The sequence below is a fragment of the Tupaia chinensis genome, unplaced genomic scaffold (assembly GCF_000334495.1).
Source record: "Tupaia chinensis unplaced genomic scaffold, TupChi_1.0 Scaffold000179_1, whole genome shotgun sequence".
Lineage (NCBI taxonomy): Eukaryota > Metazoa > Chordata > Mammalia > Scandentia > Tupaiidae > Tupaia > Tupaia belangeri.
Genome location: NW_006159654.1, coordinates 2,322,316 through 2,344,445, shown reverse-complemented (window position 1 = coordinate 2,344,445; position 22,130 = coordinate 2,322,316). Strand labels below are relative to the sequence as shown.

General features: G+C 40.5%; 1 protein-coding gene across 1 annotated transcript in view; it reads right to left on the bottom strand.

Moving 5' to 3' along the window:
- Positions 1–22,130, bottom strand: part of LOC102497216 (polypeptide N-acetylgalactosaminyltransferase like 6) — a 214,630-nt gene that overhangs the window by 23,011 nt on the left and 169,489 nt on the right. The window contains exon 6 of the mRNA XM_027771040.1: positions 3,680–3,796. Within this exon, the coding sequence (XP_027626841.1) occupies positions 3,680–3,796 (117 nt within the window). The remainder of the gene's footprint in view (positions 1–3,679; positions 3,797–22,130) is intronic.

The window sequence follows — 22,130 nt, the reverse complement described above, 5'->3', positions numbered from 1 at the left end:
CCTTGGACTGGGAAAGGGAGCTGGGGAGTATTCTTTCCAGACCTTACAGTCTTATTAGGATCTATTTTTATTTTTCTTTCTTAGTCCCTCAAGGAATCTGAGAGCCAGCACACAATGCTTACAGTGATATCAAACAGCTAAATAGATCACCCTGGAAAAATGAATCATGTGTTTTCTTCCTTCACAGAAGCCAGATTAGTCATCACTACTGTTCCGCACAAAAGGCATTTTAAAGAGATACAGGTACTTCAAGGGACTCTTCTTTATTTCCCATGTAGCAATTTTGTTTACTCTTTAGTGCCTTAATTTTGCCTCCCCTTTTTTTTAAAGAGAGGGGAATCATCTCAATGCTAATGAGTACATCTTTTATGTTCTTTGAATGCTTTGGATTACAAAGAATGCCCATCATTTTTATGCCCTGTCTATTCTCATGAAGAAATTTTAATATGAATGTAGAACAATGAGCCCTAATTTCTATAAGTCATCAAGTAATGTATTGAATAACGCTTAATTACTGGAAAATGAGGCAGCGTATAATGTTTCAACCTCCAAGTCAATATGTGGTGATACATATTTCAAATATGTTTCCCTTTTCACCTCCTGTCAGCAGTTGTTTAATTCCTCAGCAGCTCCTTTTTTAGGCTCTGAAAGACTGGATATCTTCTAAAAGAGCTATATTAATTGGTTATTTCGTTTGGCCAGTGTCAAATTTTCTGCTTATCTAGTGCTGCCCTCTGGTGAGCATTTCACAAGTTACATGCTATAGATTTTTGCAGTTTAGCCTGAGGGGAAAAATGAACCAACAATTTTTAAAGTGTACACAGTGTTGTTGGTTTTGCTTATATTCATTTTCAGTTGTCATATAAAATCTGCACGCCAGGGTAGTTTTCATTCTGGACCATTACTGGGCAGACATACTAAACAGGATTCAGGCACTCAGACATGCATCCTTCATATCAACCAGTTGCTAGGTATGTTTCCTGGTTGGGCTGAATAGAGATGGTAGAGAGAAATATGGCCCAAGAGATGAAGATTTTCCTTATGAATTTCTCCTTTTTATGTTTTGTTTTAAAAAAAGTTTATCAATTTTATTTATGTTAGAGAGGAGAGAGAGAGAAGTACCCCGACAGAGTTCCAACATGTCCTAATCCCCCTGCCCCAGCCCTCCAGCTCATCAGCATCCTGGGCACATAAACATCCACTGGTCACAGGTTCAAGCCAGCCCAGGGGTCTATGTGTGCAGTGGCCATGTGGTTTCCAGCACTGCAGTTCAGTTCGCCACTGTCTGTTCCACTAGGGTGGGTCATCTTTTTTCTTTTTAAAGATATACTTTAAAGCCCATGCAGTAAGTGTGCACGCACTGAGGATATGTGTGAGTGAACAATAACTAGTACTTGGCCAATAGGCTAGGATGAATGGGTGGAGTCCAAGTCACTGCAGTCTTGGACCTGAGCGCAATTTCTCACTTGGCCTTAGGACGTGAGGATTTTGTAGTGTGTGTGAGAAGGCAGAATGGAAAGTATATTTATCCCATGCTGATCACATGTGCAATCTGTGATACAGGTATTAATTGTTCTCAAAACAACCCTGCCCATGAGGTGGCATTATTGTCCCTTTTCACAGATGGAGAAAGTATGACCTAGAAGGATTTAACAATTTCACAAGGTCACATGGTTTAAATGGACGCCTAAGACTTGCCCCATGGTGCAGAGGAATTGTACTGCTCAAAGAAAAAAAAAAGTAGGATCTTGGGACCAGCAATTGGCATAATGGCTGCATCACTGGACTCTCATGTAGTCAACCATGGTTCGAGTCCTGGACCCGGTGGCTTAAACTCACACCGGGTGTGTGTGTATGTGTGCCCAAGATCCCGAGAGGAGAATGGAGGAGAAAGGACTATGGCTTGGCCATACCCCTTGGGGGGTATTTTTCTGGCCACCACATGCACCCTATAGCAAAAACCTCTCTCAAAAAAAAAGAAAAAAAAGGCTCTCAGGTGATGACTGCACTTTGAATGCCCAGACTAGTGAGCCTGAAATATGCAGGGCACAGGTGGCCATGCCTATGGTACCGTGGCTATAGGATTGGAGCTAGGGGATTGCAGTGTGATCAGACCCTATGGAGAGTGCTCCTCTCTCTCTCTCATTCTCTCCCACTCTCATTTGCATATGCATGCACTTTATCATGAAAAAAGAAAAAAATTTAAACTGAAATCTGGATGGATCAGACTGCAAGACCCATGATTCTTCTAGAATACCATCAGGTTGTGGAGTAAGAATATAAGTCAAGATTACCAATTAGAGGGGAGGCGGTGTTGACTGGATTAATATGGGACTGTGTTGTGAATCTGACTTGTTGCAGATTTTCCAACAGCCCACTGCTGTGCATCGTCAAGGGAGTAGAGGTAGGAAGGAAAAGGGCAGCAGGTGGGGAGAGGAAGATGCTCACTTACTGAACCTCAGTGCACCTGAGTAACTCTTCTGCCCTAGGCTGGGCCAGAGGGCCTTTTCAGGTTTAATACCCAAGATGGTCACTTGAGGAACAGAACTATCAGACAGCAGCAAAGCCTTAGTGGGAGCTGCTTGTTTACTTCTTTTGGTTTTCATATGAGAGGCATTAAGGGCCATTCTGGGAATTTGAAAGCAGAAGCAGAGGCTTAAGTTCTGGTGTTGAGGTATGTTTTTCTGTAGAGGGAAATAGGAGAAATGGAGGGTGGGAGGGGCTTTAACTGTATCTGGAAGTTAAACTGTGTATGTGTGTGTGTGGAGTGTTTTTTAAGACAGGGTTTTGCTATGCTCTCTACACTGACTGTGAAGTTGAGATCCTCTTGTTTCAGCCTCCTGATGTATCTATAAATGTTTAATATGGCAACTGCCATCGATACTTGTTAAACCTGTGTAATTTAGGGTATAAATATCTGCTATAATATTTTCTATAATTTTCAATGGAAATCTTTCATAGTTTAACATTAAAACACTAAAAAGGGCAGATTCAATTCTACTCACTATCTTTCTCTTTCATAGAAGACACAGTGTAAGGAAAGTCCCTTACAAGGACTTCCACATTTCAGAATGGGTTAGAAATCACACTGCACTTAAACTGAGTCAGACTGAAATATTTTGCAGTCAAATGCAAGACAAGATCTTAAAGTACTCTGTGAAGTTCCTGTTGGGGTATTATTGCCTCAGAGTTATCCTTTGTGTACAATATTAAAGATTACTACTATAATGAGGAATCCATGTAAAGTATTCTTTATAATATGCAGCCAGAGGAGGAAAATAATAGAGAAAATCTCAAACATTGGACAAAAGAATCTTTCATTAAAACCATGAAGTTTAGCTGGAAGAGGTTCAAAACAATCTACAGACTTTTTTGGGTTTTGAAAACTCTCATTCTGGGAAAGGACATAACACTAGGGTCACAATCAACATTTCTATTATCCTTTCTATTATTTAAAGCATACTTGCCTATATTATCTCTGTTGATTATCACAAGGACTCTGAAAAGATATGAGAAGTAAAGTAATTCACTTAATTATAGAGTTTTTTGGTGACAGAACCATGACTTAATCTAGGTCTCACACAAACCATCTAGAGATTTCTCCCCACTGTACCCCTTCATTCCTTCCTCTGCCCCCCCCACCAGTCCCTAATTCCATGACTTAGGGAAGCTGACATACCTGTTCATGAGACCAGGTCCTTTCAGAACCATCCTTGACACAGATGTCCAGCCTCAGCTCAGTTCCTGTGGCCCCATGCTTGCTGTCCACACAGAGGTTTGCTGCCACGTTTCGAATCTGTGGAAAGAAGAATGATGAGCAGGGGTTGTTTGTTACCGTTGTATGACTAGCTTCTGATGATCCCTGCATAGACTAGGTAACAAATGATTGTCCTTTTGATTTACATGACTATTGAATGGTGCCTTGAATTTGTGTGCAATTTATGGAGAAAAAGCAGAGAATTAAATATAACATGGTCTACTCAATGTGTGAAAGACCATGAGCTGGTTGAGCAGGGAAACTGCAGCTGTTTTCAGCAAGGAATGTGCTGCTAATGCAATAGAGGGAGGACCATAGCTTATGACTTATGTAAAGTGGGGGATTTTCTTTTTTAGGTAAAAGAAATTTGGAATTTGGAATTCCATAAACTTGGAATTTGTTATCTTCCTGTTTCAAAGTACCTGTTATGATTACTGCTTAACAGAGCGAGAGACCCAACATGAGGCAGGTGATATAGGCAAAGTGTGTAATGGAGGAGAGTGAGTCCTCTGTGCAAGATATGGGGACCTTAGACACGGGTTTGGCTGTGCTATTCTTGACCTCCACTTGCCATCACAGTTTAACATGGCTCCTGGACAATAAGTTCAATGTCATCCTAAAGTTTTGGCAGACTAGGAAAGATAGTAGCATTGTAATCCTCTACTGGATGAATATGCATGCACAGGCATGCACACACGCCCAGTGTGATTTTCAATCTGCGGTTGACTAGGTGGGAGAGTCTAGCATCTTAACCTCTGTGCCATCTGCTCCCCCCCCTTTAGGTATTTTTAAAAATGGAAATAAGAACAGGATGGACCTAAATGATAATTTCAGTCAAGGTTCTTTTGCCTGAATGAGTAGATAAGGTAAGGAACCTCCTCATAACAAGATGCCAGAGCTGGGCCTGTGCCCATTGGGCTAGGGCAGTGGAGCAGAGAGGAGGTCGTTATAAATTATACTGGCTATCATGCAAAGAATAAATGATGCCGGGATGGGGAAAGTGGTGGTCGAGGGAACTGTTTTAGGTTCTGTTTGTTCTTGGAATAGAGGTTGTTGTAATATCATCCAGGAAGGACTCAAGTGGTAGGCACTGGTTTTCTTATTTCGAGAATTTGCCAACCCATTGGGTTTATCTTACAGTATCGGACCTCTTCTTTTAGGATTTCTGATTCTGAGGACAGGGGAATGTGAAATCATGTAAGATACAGGGCAACAGTTTTTAATGTGATTTGGCCTATAGACCTCTCTGATAATTTGAGGAATCCCGGACTAGCAGATGGCGTAATGGTTACATTGCTGGACTTGCATGTAGTTGACTGTGGTTCAAGTCCTGGACCTGGTGCCTTAAAATGCATGCTGGGAGTGTGCATATATGTGTGTGTGTGTGTGTGTGTGTGTGTGTGTGTGTATGCCCAAAAATTCCAAGAGGAGAAGGGATTGTGGTGTGGCTATTCCCCCTAGGGAGTGATTTCTCACTTATTGTCTCCCTGTCTCTCTATGTCTCTGGTGAGCGCACATGCTCTATAGCAAAAATCTCTCTTAAAAAATAATAATAAAAAGAATCTGAGGAAAGCTATGATTTTTTTTCCCAAAAACAAACAAACAAAACTGTGAGTATGTACAAGCACTTTAGTATTCATTTTTCTGGAACTCATCGACTCCACATCTAAGCTTGGGATTAGGGAAAGTTCTTGCCTCCCACCCTTCAAAAACTAATGTTGTCCCTTCTCTCAGTAGCATTGGAGAGTGGAAGGATGGCAAATGAAGTGGGCAAGTGATTGGGAAGGCAACTGATTCACTCTCATTTCTTGTACCATTTCTCTGCAACAAGTCCGTGAGGAATTTTGCTCTGGAATAGGTAAGTCAAGTTTAACATCTGACTTGAATAAAACTGACTTCTTGATGGGTGATGGTGTTTCCTTCATGAAACAGAAACACCCTGAAGGCCGAAGTTAGATTTGTCTGTCACTCCTGAGCCTGACACACTCTGTAGAGCTCCTATTTGATCCCTTTATCTGCAGCCAGTGTGTTGGTTTTCTAGAGCTCTGTGTAACGTGAGCACTCTGACAGAACTCTGGGCAGACCTCCCTTTTCAGTTTTGGGCCGTTTAACTTCGATCACTCTTCTTAGAGAACCAGCACCAGTTAATACTAAAGTCTTCTTCAGGGCATGATTATTCCCTCACTTGAGTCTAGGAGCTTTGAAACATATTTGAGAATTGGCAGTTACTTGTGAGTTGATGGCTACTTGGCCACAGAGAGAGAAGTCTGTTCTCCCATCAGCTGGGATTTTCACTCACTCACAGGAGTGGCTCTGCTCTTGGAAGAAGAGTGGGGAAGAACAGAACACAGACCAGGGACACTGAGTGGCAACTCTGCCAAGTCTGCCCATGGACACACACCAAATCTTATCAGAGGGCTTCATTTCGTGTTTAAATGTTAGGAGCTCAAAAGGGTTCTGGCAGGAATGGAAGATACCATTTTCTAAGCTCTTAACTTTTCTAAATTCACACTCAAATGGCATCTGTGTAGACAATGGGATAAACTTTTTTGGAAGCCAAATTTCAAGTTTCAAAGGCATAATTGTCTACATCTGTGTAAATTCCAGCACAGAGTTGTGCCAGAAAGGGAATGTAGAGAATTCAGTGTAGAATAAAGTAGGCGGTGGGATACGAGAAGATGACCTGGCCATTCTCACTTGCTCCTCTCCCTCTTATCCTGTTACCCCCATCTCTTTAGCATGTACTCAGAGCCGCTCACTGTTCTCATAAACACAACCCCAGCACAACAAACAGGTGAGGGGCCAGAGAGTAGTGCGGTGGTAAAACATGATGTTTCTTGAGGTAATTCCAAACGGGAATTTGGAAGGTTCACAGTTTAAGTTCAGAGATCTCTCTGAGTATATGCCCATTGTCTAGGGATGACTGACGCTGAAGGCAGACTGTGGCATTGGACTTTATTGGGGATGTCTGTCTCTCCCTCTTACTCAGAGAAGAGAAAAATAAATAAAATAAAACAGGTGAGTAAAATTCCAGTAGAAGAGATAGCACTTATTTGTTCATGCGAAAAAGTGTTCTTATTTTTTTTTTAATGTAGACAAGAATATTTACAAATGACTGATATTTTTCAACATGGGCCCTGCACCTGTGGCTAAAGGCACAATACAGCTCACACACAGACACATGCCCCAAATCTTGGACATGGAATATTGAATACATTTATGACAGAATAGATCATCTTGAGACTTTGTTTCTTTGGGGTCTAGCTTTAGGGCTTTACATCATTCATCAGGGCTTGACATTGTGTCGAGGAATCCTGAGAGATGCTGAACAGGATTAGAAAGTGAGGGGGTGCTTGGCTGGGAAAGGTGGTAAGAAGGAGAAAAATGAGGGAAAAGGGAATCATTACGTGTGACAGGATTATAGAGATAAGCTCCTTTTGGGCAAAGAGTAGGAAAAGGTCTGGTAGAGAGTAAAGGATGTTTTTAGGTATGCAAGAAAAATCAGGCTGGGCTTTAACACTTACTATTTCCCCTCCAATACAAGAGGCTTTTATAAAAGAGGTACAAGAGAAGGGGAGTGTGGTACAGATGTCAGGGTTGCCAGTAGTTGTGGGATACATAATTCAATTGTTAAAAAGACTAGCCTTAACTGAATAATTGAGAGCATGGTTTCTGACTTCCTTCGGAGAGCCTCAAGGGTCTTTCAAGTATTATACAATGGGTTCATTTTTCATTCAGCAAACACTCATGAAGCACCTGCTATGTCCCAGGCATGATTGTAGATAGTGGATATATAGTGAGGAAAAATAAATAAAAAAGAGTCAGTCCTCTCCTTCATGAGGTTTATGATCTAGGGAGGACATTAGAGGACACATGAGTGGAAGAAAGACTTGAGACTTCCAATATTTCTGGCCATAAATCTAGAAATTTTTTTAAAGTTTATTTATTTCTTCCATGAATGAGAGCGAGAAAGAGGTGTGCTCTGATCCACTTCCAGCCTCAGTCAGTCCTGGTACATGGGCATGCATGATATGCCTTGTGTACTCAGGGAGGTCTGTGGACACAAGCCTGGAACCTTTCCATGTACACGTGTCTCACAGAGCAGTACATCTTACCACTGTGGTACTGGACAGCCCCTGAATCTTGAATACTTAAAAGGTGAGATGATCCCATTTATGGACTATGATTTTAGAAGGCAAGTTCATGTGCAGAGCTGGAAAGCTGGAAGGCATTCAGGTAATATGGAGAAAGGACTGAATGGAGACTGCACAGGTCTGGGTTTTGCTCACAGGTATAGTGAGTTTCTCTATAACCTTAGCTACTTACTCTTTTTAAAAATTTTTTAAATTTTTAATTGCTAGAGGGTGTGTGTGCTCACTGAAGGGGGACAGAAACAGAAAGAGAAAGGGAAAATGAGAAGTCACCCACTATGGAGAATGGACACGTCTCAATCCCTTCCTCCATTTCTTCTTCCTTTTAGGATTTCAAGCACACAAGCACATGCATCTGGTGCATTTCTCAAGCAGCAGTGTCTAGAATTTGAACTGGCAGACGGCCATGTAGGATCTGGCTGCCTTAACCACCACCCCACAGGCTGGCCCTATGTATTCCTTTTTAACCTCAGTGTACCCATATGTGAAAAGTCAAAATTCAAGGAGTGCTTCTGAATGAATGGCACTTTGGGAATTAGGATGAAAATTCAGAGACTCGGAAAAAAATGGCTTCTGCACTCAAGGAGCCTACAATCTTACTGGGGAGACTTTACTTGGGAGGCATCTTCTTAAGAACCTAAATGCTAAGTGAGGACTGAAGAGAGAATGATTGATTCTGGGTGAGACAGCTTGAAGAACATAACAGAACTGATGGCATTGGAAGGGGTCCTGGAAGATGAGTAGAACTGAATTTAGAGTGAAGTGATAGAGGCTACTGTAGCTTGAGGGATCAGAAATGAACACAAACATTCAGGTTTTATGATGCAAGGCCTAGTCTAGGGAGTGGCAAATGGTTTTATGTAGCTCAGTGAAGGTCTGTAAAATGAGAACAGGCATGCCTCAGAGGCAGTTATGAGCATTAAACTGATGCATGTGAATGGTCAGTAAAAGTTAGCTATTTATTTATTCAACTGAATCATCTATGATGGTGGATGGGCTGGTGTCGCAGGGAGATCACAGTTCCATTTAAATATGTTCTAACACGCACTTCAAATACAAAGATACTACAACTAAATGAACTGTGGCCCATTCTCTAAACCTATTTTTCAGACTGTATGGCCAGTTAATTTTGGCAATGCCATACTCAGTCAACCAAGACCTGTATCCATCAATGTGTGTGTCACAGTAGGCATACCTGTCTTTCTCCTCCCCATCCCCATAATCAGTTAACCATCCTGCTATTCTAGTCCTACATACTGAACGCCCCACTTTTCCTCATCTTTGCAATCTCCTAGGTCTTTGATATCTTCTCACGGGTTTTAAAAAATTGTAGTAAAATGTACATAATATGCAGTTTACTGTTTTAATTATTAAGTGTTCTATTCATTGTCATTTCCCAAAATCTTTTTAATCACCCCAAATAGCAACTCTAACATTAAGCAAAATTTCCCCATTTCTCTCTGACCCTCCAGTCCCTAGCATTTTCTATTCTACTGACTTAATGAATCACCCTAATCTAGATAACTCCTGTTAGTGTAACCATACCGCGTTTGTCCTTTTGTGTCTGGTGTATGTTGCTTAGCATGATGTTTTCAAGATTCATCCATATTGTAGCATATATCCAAACTTCATTCCTTTTTAAGATATAAGAGGATTCCATTGAATTTATATACTGCATTGTCTTTATCCATCCAACTGCTGGACACAGGTTTTTATCTACATTTTGGCTGTAGTGAATAATGCTGCTGTGAATATTGGTGTATGAATATTGGTTCATATTCTTGTTCTGTTTCTTTTGTAATGGTTTGAGTATTGTGTTCCCTCTTCTCTCCCCTTCTTCCTTCTCACCACAGCCAAACATCATGCTATAATTTGATATTCAGCATGGCAGTGGAGGGAGATAGATTCAAATGAGAAGTACTTGGGAGAGGAGGGTGGATCCTTCATGAATAAATTAATGATGGCTCCAGAGAGAGAGCCAAATTCTCACTAATTACTTCCTAGTATTTCCAGTATATTATTCTCAGTTTTGGGGGGCTATTTTCTTAGTCTTTGTGGTGGATTTTACTAGTCCAGTGATTCTGTCTTCTACATCTGAGATTCAATTTTCTATACGATCTAATCTGCTTTTAAGACTTTCAAAGGAGGTTTTGACTTCCTATATTATAGGCTTCATCCCCAACAGTTCCATTTGATTCTTTTTTTTATGGTGTGTATTTCTTCTTTCAGCTCTCACAAAAACTTCATCTACTGGAACTCATCGGCTCTTTTATTTTGGAGTTCATTGTCTCTCTTCTCTTCCATCTCTGTTAGCTTTGTCACTATGAATATCCTAAATTCTTTATCAGACATTTCCATGAGTTCCATGGAGTTATCCTTTTCCCTTGGGGGAGAGGTATTTTTATGGTTTCTCATATTTCTTATGCCTCTGTGGTGATTTCTAGTCATCTGATGGGTTATCCTTTTCTTCCTAATCTCTAGAAATTCAATCTGACTGATCAGAGGTGCACAGGAGGAGGTGGTCTGCAACCTCTTTGGCATTCTGTTTTTCTCCCTCTGTGCCACAGATTCAGTGCAATTGAGGAATATGAGGACCCTAATAGCATTTGGATGCTTCTTTTCACTTGGACCTATCTAGACAGTGCGTGGAGACTGAGCAGCAAAGTGATGAGGTAAAAGAAAACAGAGAAAGAGAGGGAAAAAAGAGAAAAAGGGAAAAAGCAAGCAAACAAAAAATGATTTATTTGTTAATTTAAAAGAACAAAAAATTAAAACTGCGCATCTCATGAGCACACTACGTGAAAGCACTAGATCTCAGCTCCTGTGGCAGACTCAGTCTTCTTCTGGCCTGCCCTTATCGCCTTTCCTAGATGGGAGGGAGGAAAGGGAAGGGATTATTACTAAGATAAAGGAGGATTTCAGAGCCAAGAAAACACTTCACCTTAAAAAAACTGGAAAAAAAAGAAAAATGAAAAGACTGGGAAAGAGAGGCAGAAAGAAAAGGACAGAGGGGGCTCTACCAGGGTCAATTCTTAGCAGAACCTCTTCATTGCTCTTACCCCTGAAGCACTAGATCTCAGCTCTCCATAGCCTATTCATCTTTGTTGTTATTGTCATGGCTGCATTTTGGTGTCAGATTTAAGAAATCATTGCAAACTCTAATGCTATGAAAATTTCCCCTACATTGATTTCCAAGCAGTTCATGGTTTTAGCTCTTTCATCTGAGTCTTTGATCCACTTCGAGTCAACTTTTGGGTATTATATATGGTAAAGGTACAACTTTTACATAAGGATGTATTACAATAGTTTGCTAGGGCTGCCATAACAAAGTATCATAAACTGGGTGCTTAAAAAACAAAAATTCATTGCCTCATAGTTCTGGAGACTAGAAGTGCAAGATCAAGGGGTTGGCAGGGTTGATTTCTCCTGAAGGCTGTGCGGGAGAATATATTCTATGCCTCTCTCCTAGCTCTTGGTGGTTTGAGGAAATCTTTGGCATTTCAAGACTTGTGGACAAATCACTCTTATTTCTGTTTTAATGTTTATATGGTGTTCTTTTGCGTGTGTCTGTTTCCAAATTTCCCCATATAAAGGACACTAATCATATTGGATGAGGGGTCCACTGTACTCCAGTATGACTTAATCTTAACCAATTATATCTACAACAACCCTGTTGTCAAATAAGTTTACATGCTGAGGTAATGGGGATTAAGACTTTGACATATGAGTTTTCAAAGTCCATAATTCCATCCATTAACAGAAGACATCTAGGTTTTCAACCCTTGTCAAAAATAATTAAGGGGTCAGATGGTGAGGCAAGATGGTGGCATCACATGATGCTCTGCAAGGCAATCCTATATCAGAAGGTTCCCATTCAAGTTCAGAGATCTCCCTCAGTACACTGGACACATATTTGCTGGAGGCTGGGAGTGGATTGTGCATCAGAACCCTGTTGGGGTGTGCTCTTGCTGTCTTTCTAACTCATAAAAGAAATAAATAAATAAAATAAAAAATATACATGAGATTAATTTCTTGGTGCTCTAATCTATTCCATTGGCTTATATGTTTGTCCTTACATGAGTGTTACTTTTTTTTTTTTTCACTGTAGCATTCTATAAAGTTTTGAAATCAAGAAGTGTTAGTCTTCTACTTTGACTCTTCTTTTTCAGGATTGTTTTGGCTATTCAGGGTTTCTTCAGATTCCATATAAATTTAAGGATTTTTAAAAAAACTTTTTATTTCTTTTTTAATGACACAGAATGTGTGTGTACATACAAGAATATGAGAGAGAAGCACCTATGGGGCCTCATATTACCATCCTCTTTCTCCAGCCCTTCTGCTCCTCATGATCTTGGACATGCACACAAATGAACCTGGGATCTGAACCTGTGTTGGCCACACGGCCCAAGTTTTGTAGGGCACTTGCATTACCACTGTGCCAAAATGACTGGACCAAAGGATGAGCTTTTCTATGTTTGCAAAAAACACTACCAGGATTTTGGTAAGGAATTCATTGAATCTGTATTGTATTCAGATATTGACACCTTAAGAATATATTTTCTGGGTCCAGCAGATGGCATAGTAATTACTTTGCTGGACTCCTACATAGTCAACCATGGTTTGAGTTCTGGACCCAGTAGCTTGAAAATCATGCCAGACGCGTGTGTGTGTGTGTGTGTGTGTGTGTGTGTGTGTGCCCAAGATCCTGGGAGGAGAATGGAAGAGAAAGGATGGTGTTGTGGTCAACATCGCTAGGGGGTGATTTCTCTCTTACTCTTTCACTGTCTCTGTATCCAGCAAGTGCACATGCACTAAGGCAAAAACCTCAAAAAAAATTATCTTCCAACTCATGCAACATCCCTAGGGGGTGATTTCTCTCTTACTCTTTCACTGTCTCTGTCTCCAGCAAGTGCACATGTACTAAGGCAAAAACCTCAAAAAAATTATCTTCCAACTCATGAACATGGGATTCTTTCCATTTATCTAGACTTTAACTTCTTTTTGCAATATTTTCTAGTTTTCAGTGTACAAGGTTATTTTTTCCTTATTGGCTAAATAATTTATTTTTTCTTTGATTTATTTTATTTTATTTATTTTTTTTTTTGGAGAGGATTTTGCTACAGGGCACATGCACTTGTCAGGCAGACAAAGAAAGACAGAGAGACAGAAAGCGAGAAATCACCCCCCGGGGGGATGGCCACACCGCAATCCCTTCTCCTCCATTCTCCTCTCGGGATCTTGGGCACACACACACATGCACCTGGTGTGAATTTTAAGCCACTGGGTCCGGGACGCGAACCATGGTTGACTATGTGGGAGTCTAGTGACATAGCCATTACGCTAACTGCTGGTCCCTCTTTGATTTATTTTTAGAAAGACTTAAAAAGTGATGCTTGAGAGCACAGATTCTGTCTAGGCTTAGAATTTGATTTCACTGTTTACTAACTGTGTGACCTTGGATACATTACTTAACTTCCTTTTGCCTCAGTTTTCTTTTGTAACATGAAGGTAATCATTATTCATATGTTATAAATTTGATGGGAGTATTAAGTGAGACCATATATATAAGGTGCTTACATTAGTATCTGGTTCATATTAAATGCTCAAAAAATGTTAAATTTTCATAGTAGTAGTAGTAGCAGTAGTATCAAGATACAGCGAGAGGGCCAGCAGTTAGCGTAATGGCTATGTCTCTGGACTCCCACGTAGTCGACCACGGTTCGAGTCCCGGACCCAGTGACTTAAACTCACGCCGGGTGCGTGTGCATGCGTGCCCAAGATCCCAAGAGGAGAATGGAGGAGAAGGGATTGTGGCATGGCCATCCCCCCTGGGGGGTGATTTCTCGCTTTCTGTCTCTCTGTCTCTCTCTGTCTGTCTGGCAAGCACACGAGCCCTATAGCATAAACCTCTCCAAAAAAAAAAGACAAGGAATGTAGACTTTGTTCTGTTGGCAAAGAGAATTATTAGACAGTTCTGAGAAGAGAGACTTGTTTTTAGACAAATAGAAATTCTAGGCATAAAGGGAAACACAGATGGAGAGTTAGGCAACAGCAAGCAGGGAGACTGACTTTAATTTGATAAGGAGACTTCGAACGATGGTAGTAGTAATGATAGAATATGTCCAAAGAGTGTATGAATTCAAAGGAAGAGAGGTATTCCACAGACATTTTTCAGATTGCAATGACAAATCCTGGCAACTGTTTGCATGTGAGTATGAAGAAAATATGCAGTTTGAGGTGTCTTTGTAGTCTTTCTATATTGATATCTGGAAGTTTTGAGTTTGGAAGCAAGGTCAGTGGGAGGAATATGAAGATTTCAAAATTATTCTCTGTTCCAGTTATTAATATGTTTTCTCTCAACTTCAAACTTATCCTTCGTCTCACTGTGATTTTCAAGATGGACCCCACAGACGGCCCCCATCCACTCCTTTGTCAGTGGACATAATTTTGGGATTTGCCAATAGAGGGCAATAGAGGGACCTTGGAGGGGTTGGAGGGGCCAGGATTTCTTTTGTGTGTGTGTCTGTGTTGTTTCTCCATGTGACAGAGAGTTGGGGAGAAGAGAGTAGCCCTTACTTGTGTGAACCTCAGTCCACGACTACCAGGCTGCATATCTGTGACAGCCACATGGTATCAAATGAAGTCTCAGTTTCCTCTTTGGCGAGAGAAGGATTGGAGGGCTTTTCTGGTTTCTGTGTTCTGCCTTGCTCACACTTTCTCAGCCCTAAAGGTAATTTTAGTTTGTTTTGAAGCTGCTGCTTCTATATTCCCTATAGTCCTCTTTTCTCCATTTACTAGTTAACAATTTTTAATTTTATCTAGCATATTTTTAGAGTTTTTGCCTTAGGCTATATGTGCTCACCAGAGAGAGAGAGAGACAGACAGACAGAGATGATGAAAGGGGAAGTGAGAAATCTCCTCCCTGGGGGAATGCTACCGCCATTCTCCATTCTCCTCCCAGGATCTTGAGCACGCATGCACATGTGGCCAATGTAGGTTCCAAACCATTAGGTCTGGGACTCTGACCATGGTCAGCCATGTGAGAGTCCAGTGATATAACTGCTACGCCATCTGCCAGCCCCAACATTTATTGTTTTTAATGATAGCATGTGTCCATGAAGGGGGACTGGGGGGGGAGAGAGAGAGAGAGAGAGATAGAGAGATAGAGATAGATCTTGGACAAAGAAAGATAGTTAAGAAAAAGAAAGGGAATGTAAAAGGAAAATCAGAAAGAAGAATTTCAAGAAGTGAATGCGAGGTCATCATAGTCCAATTCCATAGAACGCTGAAGTAGAAGGACTGGCAAGAGGTGACTGGATTTGGCAGTTAGGAAGTCACTGGTGACCTTTCAGAAAACAGTTTCTGTAGTGTAGTGATTCAGGGCAGAAGACAGGTTTCCAGTGGACTAAGAACAATTGGAGGTCATACTCAAGAGTAAAAAACTGGAAGTTTTTCTGGCCAACCCTCTGGCCTAGGGGTTAAAAGAGCTGGATCCCATATGGCCAATTGTGATTTGAACCTGGCCATGGTAGCTTAAAAAAATATGTAGAGTGCATGTGCATATATGCCCGAAATCCAAATAGGGTGGAGAAATGAGGAGAAGGGATTGTGGTGTGGTCATTCCCCATTGAGAAGGTACTTTATCTGCCCTCCTCCTTCCCCTTCTCCCTTTCTCTCAGGCAAGTATTCATGCCCTCTGGAGTTAAAAAAAAAAAAAAAAAGGAAAATTCTCTTTCAAGAAGATTGGTAGTGATAGGAAAGATATATACATAGGAAAAACAGAAATAAAAGAAACAACATTTTTGGAATGAAGAGACTTGGGGATAGAATTATACATAAACCCTGGTATAACTAGAGACTTTGATAAAAAAAAAAGTGTAAGAAGCTTTAAGAAATTAAAAACAGTATATAAATATAAAGCACTAAAATTGCTTTCATTATCCTTATAGGACTTCCTACTATGTAAGGTTTTCCCTCACGACTTTCACACCATTTTCACTCAACAGATCCATTCCATGTCTAATTGCTCCATGCTGGTGGCATCCAATGACTGCTGGCAAAGACCAGCTCGTGTCTTTCCTTGAAATTATGCCCACAGAGATTTTCTTCCTAGCTCGTGCACATTTTCCTCTTCTGAATTTACCATAAATGTAATTGCTTTGGCATCGCTCTCTTGCCCTGGGACTTACTAGAACTACTCATTTTGGAAGGCTGGCTTACATTATGCAAGAGAAAGATGAGCCTACGGCAGTCATGTTACCAGAGGACCTTCAGATTTATATGTGTTCTGCTCTAAATAGTCTTTTTCTAAAACCATGTACCGCCACTTGACATTAAGTATTGTTAAGTATTATTTGTAAAACGTGTCCAGCATCAGTGTCAGAAGTTCCAAATTATGGGTCATTTGCCAAAAACAATTTGATTTCACAAGCTGACACAGAGAAAAAGTTGTATAAATAAGCTACTTCTTTGGATGGCTAAGATGAGCAACTCCCAGGGACCAGATGGTGACATAGTAATAAAATGTGGTGCTCTGTGAGGCAATGCCTCATGGGAAGGCCCTGGTTCAAGTCCAGGGATCTACCTGAGTATGCCAAACATGTATTTGTTGATGGTCCAGGAAGGACTTAAGCTGTGGTTCGATCATGGTGCTGAGACCTTGTTGCACGTATTGCCTTTCTCTCTCTCTCTCTCTCTGTCTTTTTTGCCTAAGGAATAAATAAATAAATAAACTTTAAAAATAATACGCAACGTTTGTCTTATAGAAGGAAAAGAAATTGGGGAGCCTATTTCATACAGTACTGGATACTCCCACAACCGTCATTTCCCTGCTCACTCTGCATCACCATCATGCTGTGTATTCATTCCTAGTTGCAGCTGAGGCTCTGAGAAAGTCCGTTGTTTAAGATTATACAACCAGCAGATGGCAGGCAGGAGTTGAACCCATGTCTCTCATACCTAGACCTGGGCTCTTTATACCAGGTAATGGTAATGGTTTTAACTAATTAACCAGAAAAGAGCCATTTGGGGTAGTAAGTTTGTGGCAAATGCTTTATGGAGCTCAAAAGAGTATATGGAGATTAAAGAAGGCCTTCGGTTTTAAAAAGAAGTGACTCTAGACAAAATTGGATTAGAGTCTGAGGTAGATAGAGTTGCTAAAGCAGAGTTAGAAATAAACTCCCTTTAAGGTTCAGGGAGTTTCGGTAAAACCATTCGCCACCTCAAGGGATGGAGAAGTAACAATTGAGTCCTTGAGAGTTGAGACTAAAGGGAAATAGATAATGGATACGGATATAAGAGGCTGAACTTTGTAGGAGGTGGTAGTAGTACAAGAGAAGGCATTTTGGGGATTTAGAGGAGAAATCAGGGCCTAGTTGTGCTGCTAAGGTGGTGTGCTCCACAGGCTAGGACCACATGGGACGACTGGGTTTGATTCCCAGTCTAACCTTGGGTGTGGTGGCCTGCACCTGTATTCCCAGCAACTTGGGCAAATTGAGGCAGGAGGAGCGTCACAAGCTCAAGGCTAGCCTGGGCCACATAGGATCCCATTTGAAAAAAACAGCTGGGTCATGATACTGTGTGTTTGCAGTTATAGCTAAAAGGCTGAGGAAGGATGATACAACAGAGAGGACCTATCTAAAAACAAAATAGAAGCATAATTATTTCCTAAACTTTGCATGAAACTCTAGATTTTTAAAAAAATTCGTTTTCTGAAAGGCAAAGTTAGAAACTGTCAGAATAATAGTGACTTTTTCCTGACCTATGTAGTTCACTGAAAAGTACTTTCTTCTGTTATCTACCGCCAGGTGCACCCCATCCTACCCGGCTCTGCTGGAGTGGAAGGCTCTTCCTGCCCTTTCCTATTGCCTTTGAAGATTGGAAAGCTACATCAGTTAGGATTTCCCTTTGTAATACAGAGAATATGGAACAAATTGTATTTTTAAAACACATAAGAATTTGAGCCTTCAGGAACTAGGAATTTATTTTTTATTTTTTTTCCCCTTAAGTTTTGGAGATGTTATTTTATCAAGTCAAGGAAAGAAGCATTTTATAATATATCTTGTCATGAATGGACTGTCAGAATGGAGCCATGATCCATTTAGGGAGTAACTAACAACCAGCTTGACTGAGCAAAGGTTTTGAAAAGCTGAGATGATAATTATTCATGTTTTGGTATGAGTTTATTCTCACATGTGTTATGAGATGAAAGTGTGTTGCATGCTGAAAACACGAAGGAGGCATAATAAATGTAGTAAGTAGTTTAGGAGAGGAACATGTTTACTTGGGCCTTTCTTTTCCTCCATGCAATTTACAAAACTCAAGTAAATAAATTAAAGGGGTGTAAGAGGAGGGAAGATGAATTCTGTTTGGGCCCACTATATTACTTCAAACCAGGTAGACATTCTTGAGGAAAAGTTGGGCCTTAATCACCTCTATAATCCCAGCACCTGACCTGGCTTTTTGGTATATAATGCATTAGTCTGCTAGGGCTGCTATAACAAAATACCATGGACTTGGTGGTTTGAACAACAGAGATGTGTTTCTCTTTTTCGGAGGCCAGAAGTCTAAGGTCAAAGTGTCAATGGATTTGGTTTTCTCCGAGGCCTCTTTTCCTGGCTTGTAGATGCCCACCTTTGTGCCTGGTCCTCATATGGCCTTTTCTTTGTGTACGCATATCCCTGGAATCTCTTCCTCTTACAAGGAACCTAGTCTCATTTGATTAACTTCCTCCTCAAATCCCCACCCCATGACCTCTTTCAATCTATATATTTTTTTTAATTTTAAAATAATCTATTAGGATTAGGGTTAGAGGTTAGGGTTTGGGTATACATGGTGTTTGTGCTTGAGAGAGAGAGAGAAAGAGAGAGAGAGAGAAAGAATGGGAGAAAGCACTCTCCATGGAAGGTTGGCCATGCCACAATCCTTTCTCCTTCATTCTTCTCAGGATTTGGGGCATGCATGCACAGTTTTCCAGAGTGTTTTTCAATCACCTAGGTCTGGGACTTGAACTATGCAGTTAGTCATGTGGGATTTAGCCACCTTAACCTCTATGCTACCTCCTGGCCCTCTCTTTCAATGTTAATTACCTTCCTAATGATCCTATCTTCCAGTAGAGTCAATTGGAAATTAGATTTCAACATAGGAACTTTGGGGAGACATAGCAGAGTCTACAGTGTAGAGTAACCAATTCACAACTCACAAAAAGCTAGAGTAGACATTTCTCCAAAGGAGATATACAAATGCACAATAGGAATATAAAAAGATGTTCAACATCATTAGTTATTAGGGAGATGTACATTAAGCCTATAATGAGATACCATTTTATACCCATTAAGACAGATTTTTTTAAAGTGTTAGTAAGGATATGAAGAAATTGGAACCCTTGTGCATTGTTAGTTGGAACATAAATTTGTGCAATCACTGTGGAAAACAGAATGATGATTTATGTTTAAATTTCTAAAAATTTAAACATAGAATTACCAGATGGTGCAATAATTACAACTCTGGGTATATACAGAAAATAATTGATAGTGAGAACTTGAACAGATATGAAAATGCCAGTGAACAGAGCAGCATTACTCACCATTGCTAAAAAGCAACCCAAGAATCACAGATGAATGGATGAACAAAATGTGGTTCATAAATACAGTAGTACAAGGAAATATTATTCAGCCTTGAAAAGGAGTGAAGCTTAGATATGTGGGACATCATGGATGAACTTTGAAGAAATTAAGCTAATTAAAATAAGCCTGCTCCTAAAGGAAATGTATGCTTTTACTGGAATCGGCATGTGTAATAGCAGGGTAGAAGTTATTAGGACTGTGGGAGAAGGCAAGGAGAGTTATTATTTAACAGTGCCATGGACTGCATCATGTCCCTTCCAGGTTATATGTTGAAGCCTGAACCCTCAATTTAACTGTATTTGAAGATCAAGCTTTTAGGAGGCAGTTGAGGCAAAATAAGGTCGTATGAGTGGGAATCCTGATTTTATGTGGCCTTAAGAAGAAGAGAGGGAGAGAAACCAGTCCCCTGTTCCCTGGCAACCACATAAGCACACAGTGACAAGGCAGCCGTCTGCAAGCCAGGAAGAGAGTCTTCACCAGAACCTGACCAAGCTGTCACCCTTTTCTCTGGCTTCTAGACTCCAGAAGTATGAACAAATTAATTTATATTGTTTAACTAAGCCAGTCTATGGCATTCTATTATGGCAGCCCAAGCTGACAAACAGTCTCAGTCTGGGATGATGAAAAGGTTCTGGAGGTTGACAGTGGTGACACATGATGTAAATGCACTCACTGCCACTCAACTGAAATGTCGCTGGTTCAAGTGCAAACTTTATGCTACATGTATATTACCATAATAAAAAATACTGTGGAGCTGTTATTTGGTGATGATTGGTATCTTTGCTTTTGCTCTCTGTAAATTCATGAGCCAGGAGAAGGCAAGCTATGGGGTCCAGAGGGAAGTGTCAGGTCATATAAGGCAGGACCTAACTCCTTTGCTGTAGGGTGAAAAATCTAGGGAGGAGGCTTGGGTTCAAAGTGTCCTCTGAGTAAATAAAACTTTCTCAGTGTATTTAAAACTATTGATAATTATGTTTTATGCCACTGAGGTGTTTTACTCCCATTTCACACATAGGAAAAACAGTACAAAGATACATAGAACTATCTATTTTTCTGTGATGATGGCTAATTGTCTAAGGAGAAAACACTGTCTGAAAATTCTCAAAATTACTGGGATTAACTCCCTGTCACATGAAAAATGTTAAGATGAATTGCAGCTGTGGCAAAAAGTGGGAAGCATTTTATTTTTATTTATGTCTCTAATCCCTTTTTCTTAAAGATTAAGTTGCTTTTAATATGAATATATATATATTTGTGTGTACGTGTGTGTGTGTGTGCATGTGGTGTCCACTGGCCCTGATCTTATATTCCTCTTGCCTTGACCTCTGTAGTAACTGAGACTACAGGGACATGGACAATCCATATTATCTTCTTTTTTATTTTCAGGGGTTTTTGTTTTAGGGTGTGTGTGCTCACCAGAGAGAGAGATAGACAGAGACAGTGAGAGGGAAAGTGAGAAATCACCCCTAAGAAGGGGATGGCCATGCTGCAATCCCTTCTCCTCCATTTCCCTCCTGGGATATTGGACACACATGCATATACTCCTGGCATGAGTTTTAAACCACTGGGTCTGGGACTTGAACCGTGGTTGGCCATGTCAGAGTCCAGTGATATAACTGTTAGGACATCTGCTGGCCCCCATATTATCTTTTTAAAAATGTCTTTGATTTATTTTGATGAGAGAGAGAGAGAGAGAGAGAGAGAGAGAGAATGAGAAATTCCCTCAACAGAGATTTGCCACACCACGATCCTCTCTCCGTCTTCTATCCAGCTAGGGTCAGGGGAGTAAAGGCATGTCCTCATGGTCAAGTTGACCAGGGATCTGACCCTGGGATTCTCCTATGGCTCCAGCATTGTGCAACATCACCTTACCATTGTGCCACCATGGCTGGGCCCACATGATCTTTTAAAGAAACTATCTAAGAATGTTTCCTCAATTTAAAATTCAAATGGCCACAGCCAAGTTTCTCAGATGTATCACCAGTGTTTTGTAACCAAGCATGGCATTTCAAAGGGTCCCTAAAGTCAGGGAAATATCTGAATGAGCCAGAAGATGTAAAAAACACTTTTCTTTTGAATTTCATACATAATTTCATAACTCATATTCCCTGAATAAAGCAGGCACATGCTTGCCCATGATTTGGGGCTGAGTGAAGTCTGGGGGTGGGTCATGGTGCTGGGACTCTGGTGGGGGTGCTGTCTCTTGCTTGCTCTCTTCCTATCTCTCTGGCTCGTGGAAAAATAAATGAATATACTTTAAATAAATATTTTCCATTATCGAAACTATAACATACATAAATCTTTGGGTCATTCTGCATTCATTTGGCCTTGAGATAGCCAGATGCTATAAAAGAAAACAAAACAAAACAAAACAATAAAAACCCTAGTTACTGTTACTCATTAATTTAGATGTGCAAATGACCACTAGTACTACCGTGTCACTATTGGTACCCCTGTCGCTCCCAGTACTAAAAGGTGACTTTTGTTGATTACTTGTCATGTGTCAGACGTTGAGGTAAGAGCTTTACTTGTATTATCAGAGAATGCTCGATAAACTCTGTAATTAATGTACGGACTATTGTTCTTATCTTACCTCTG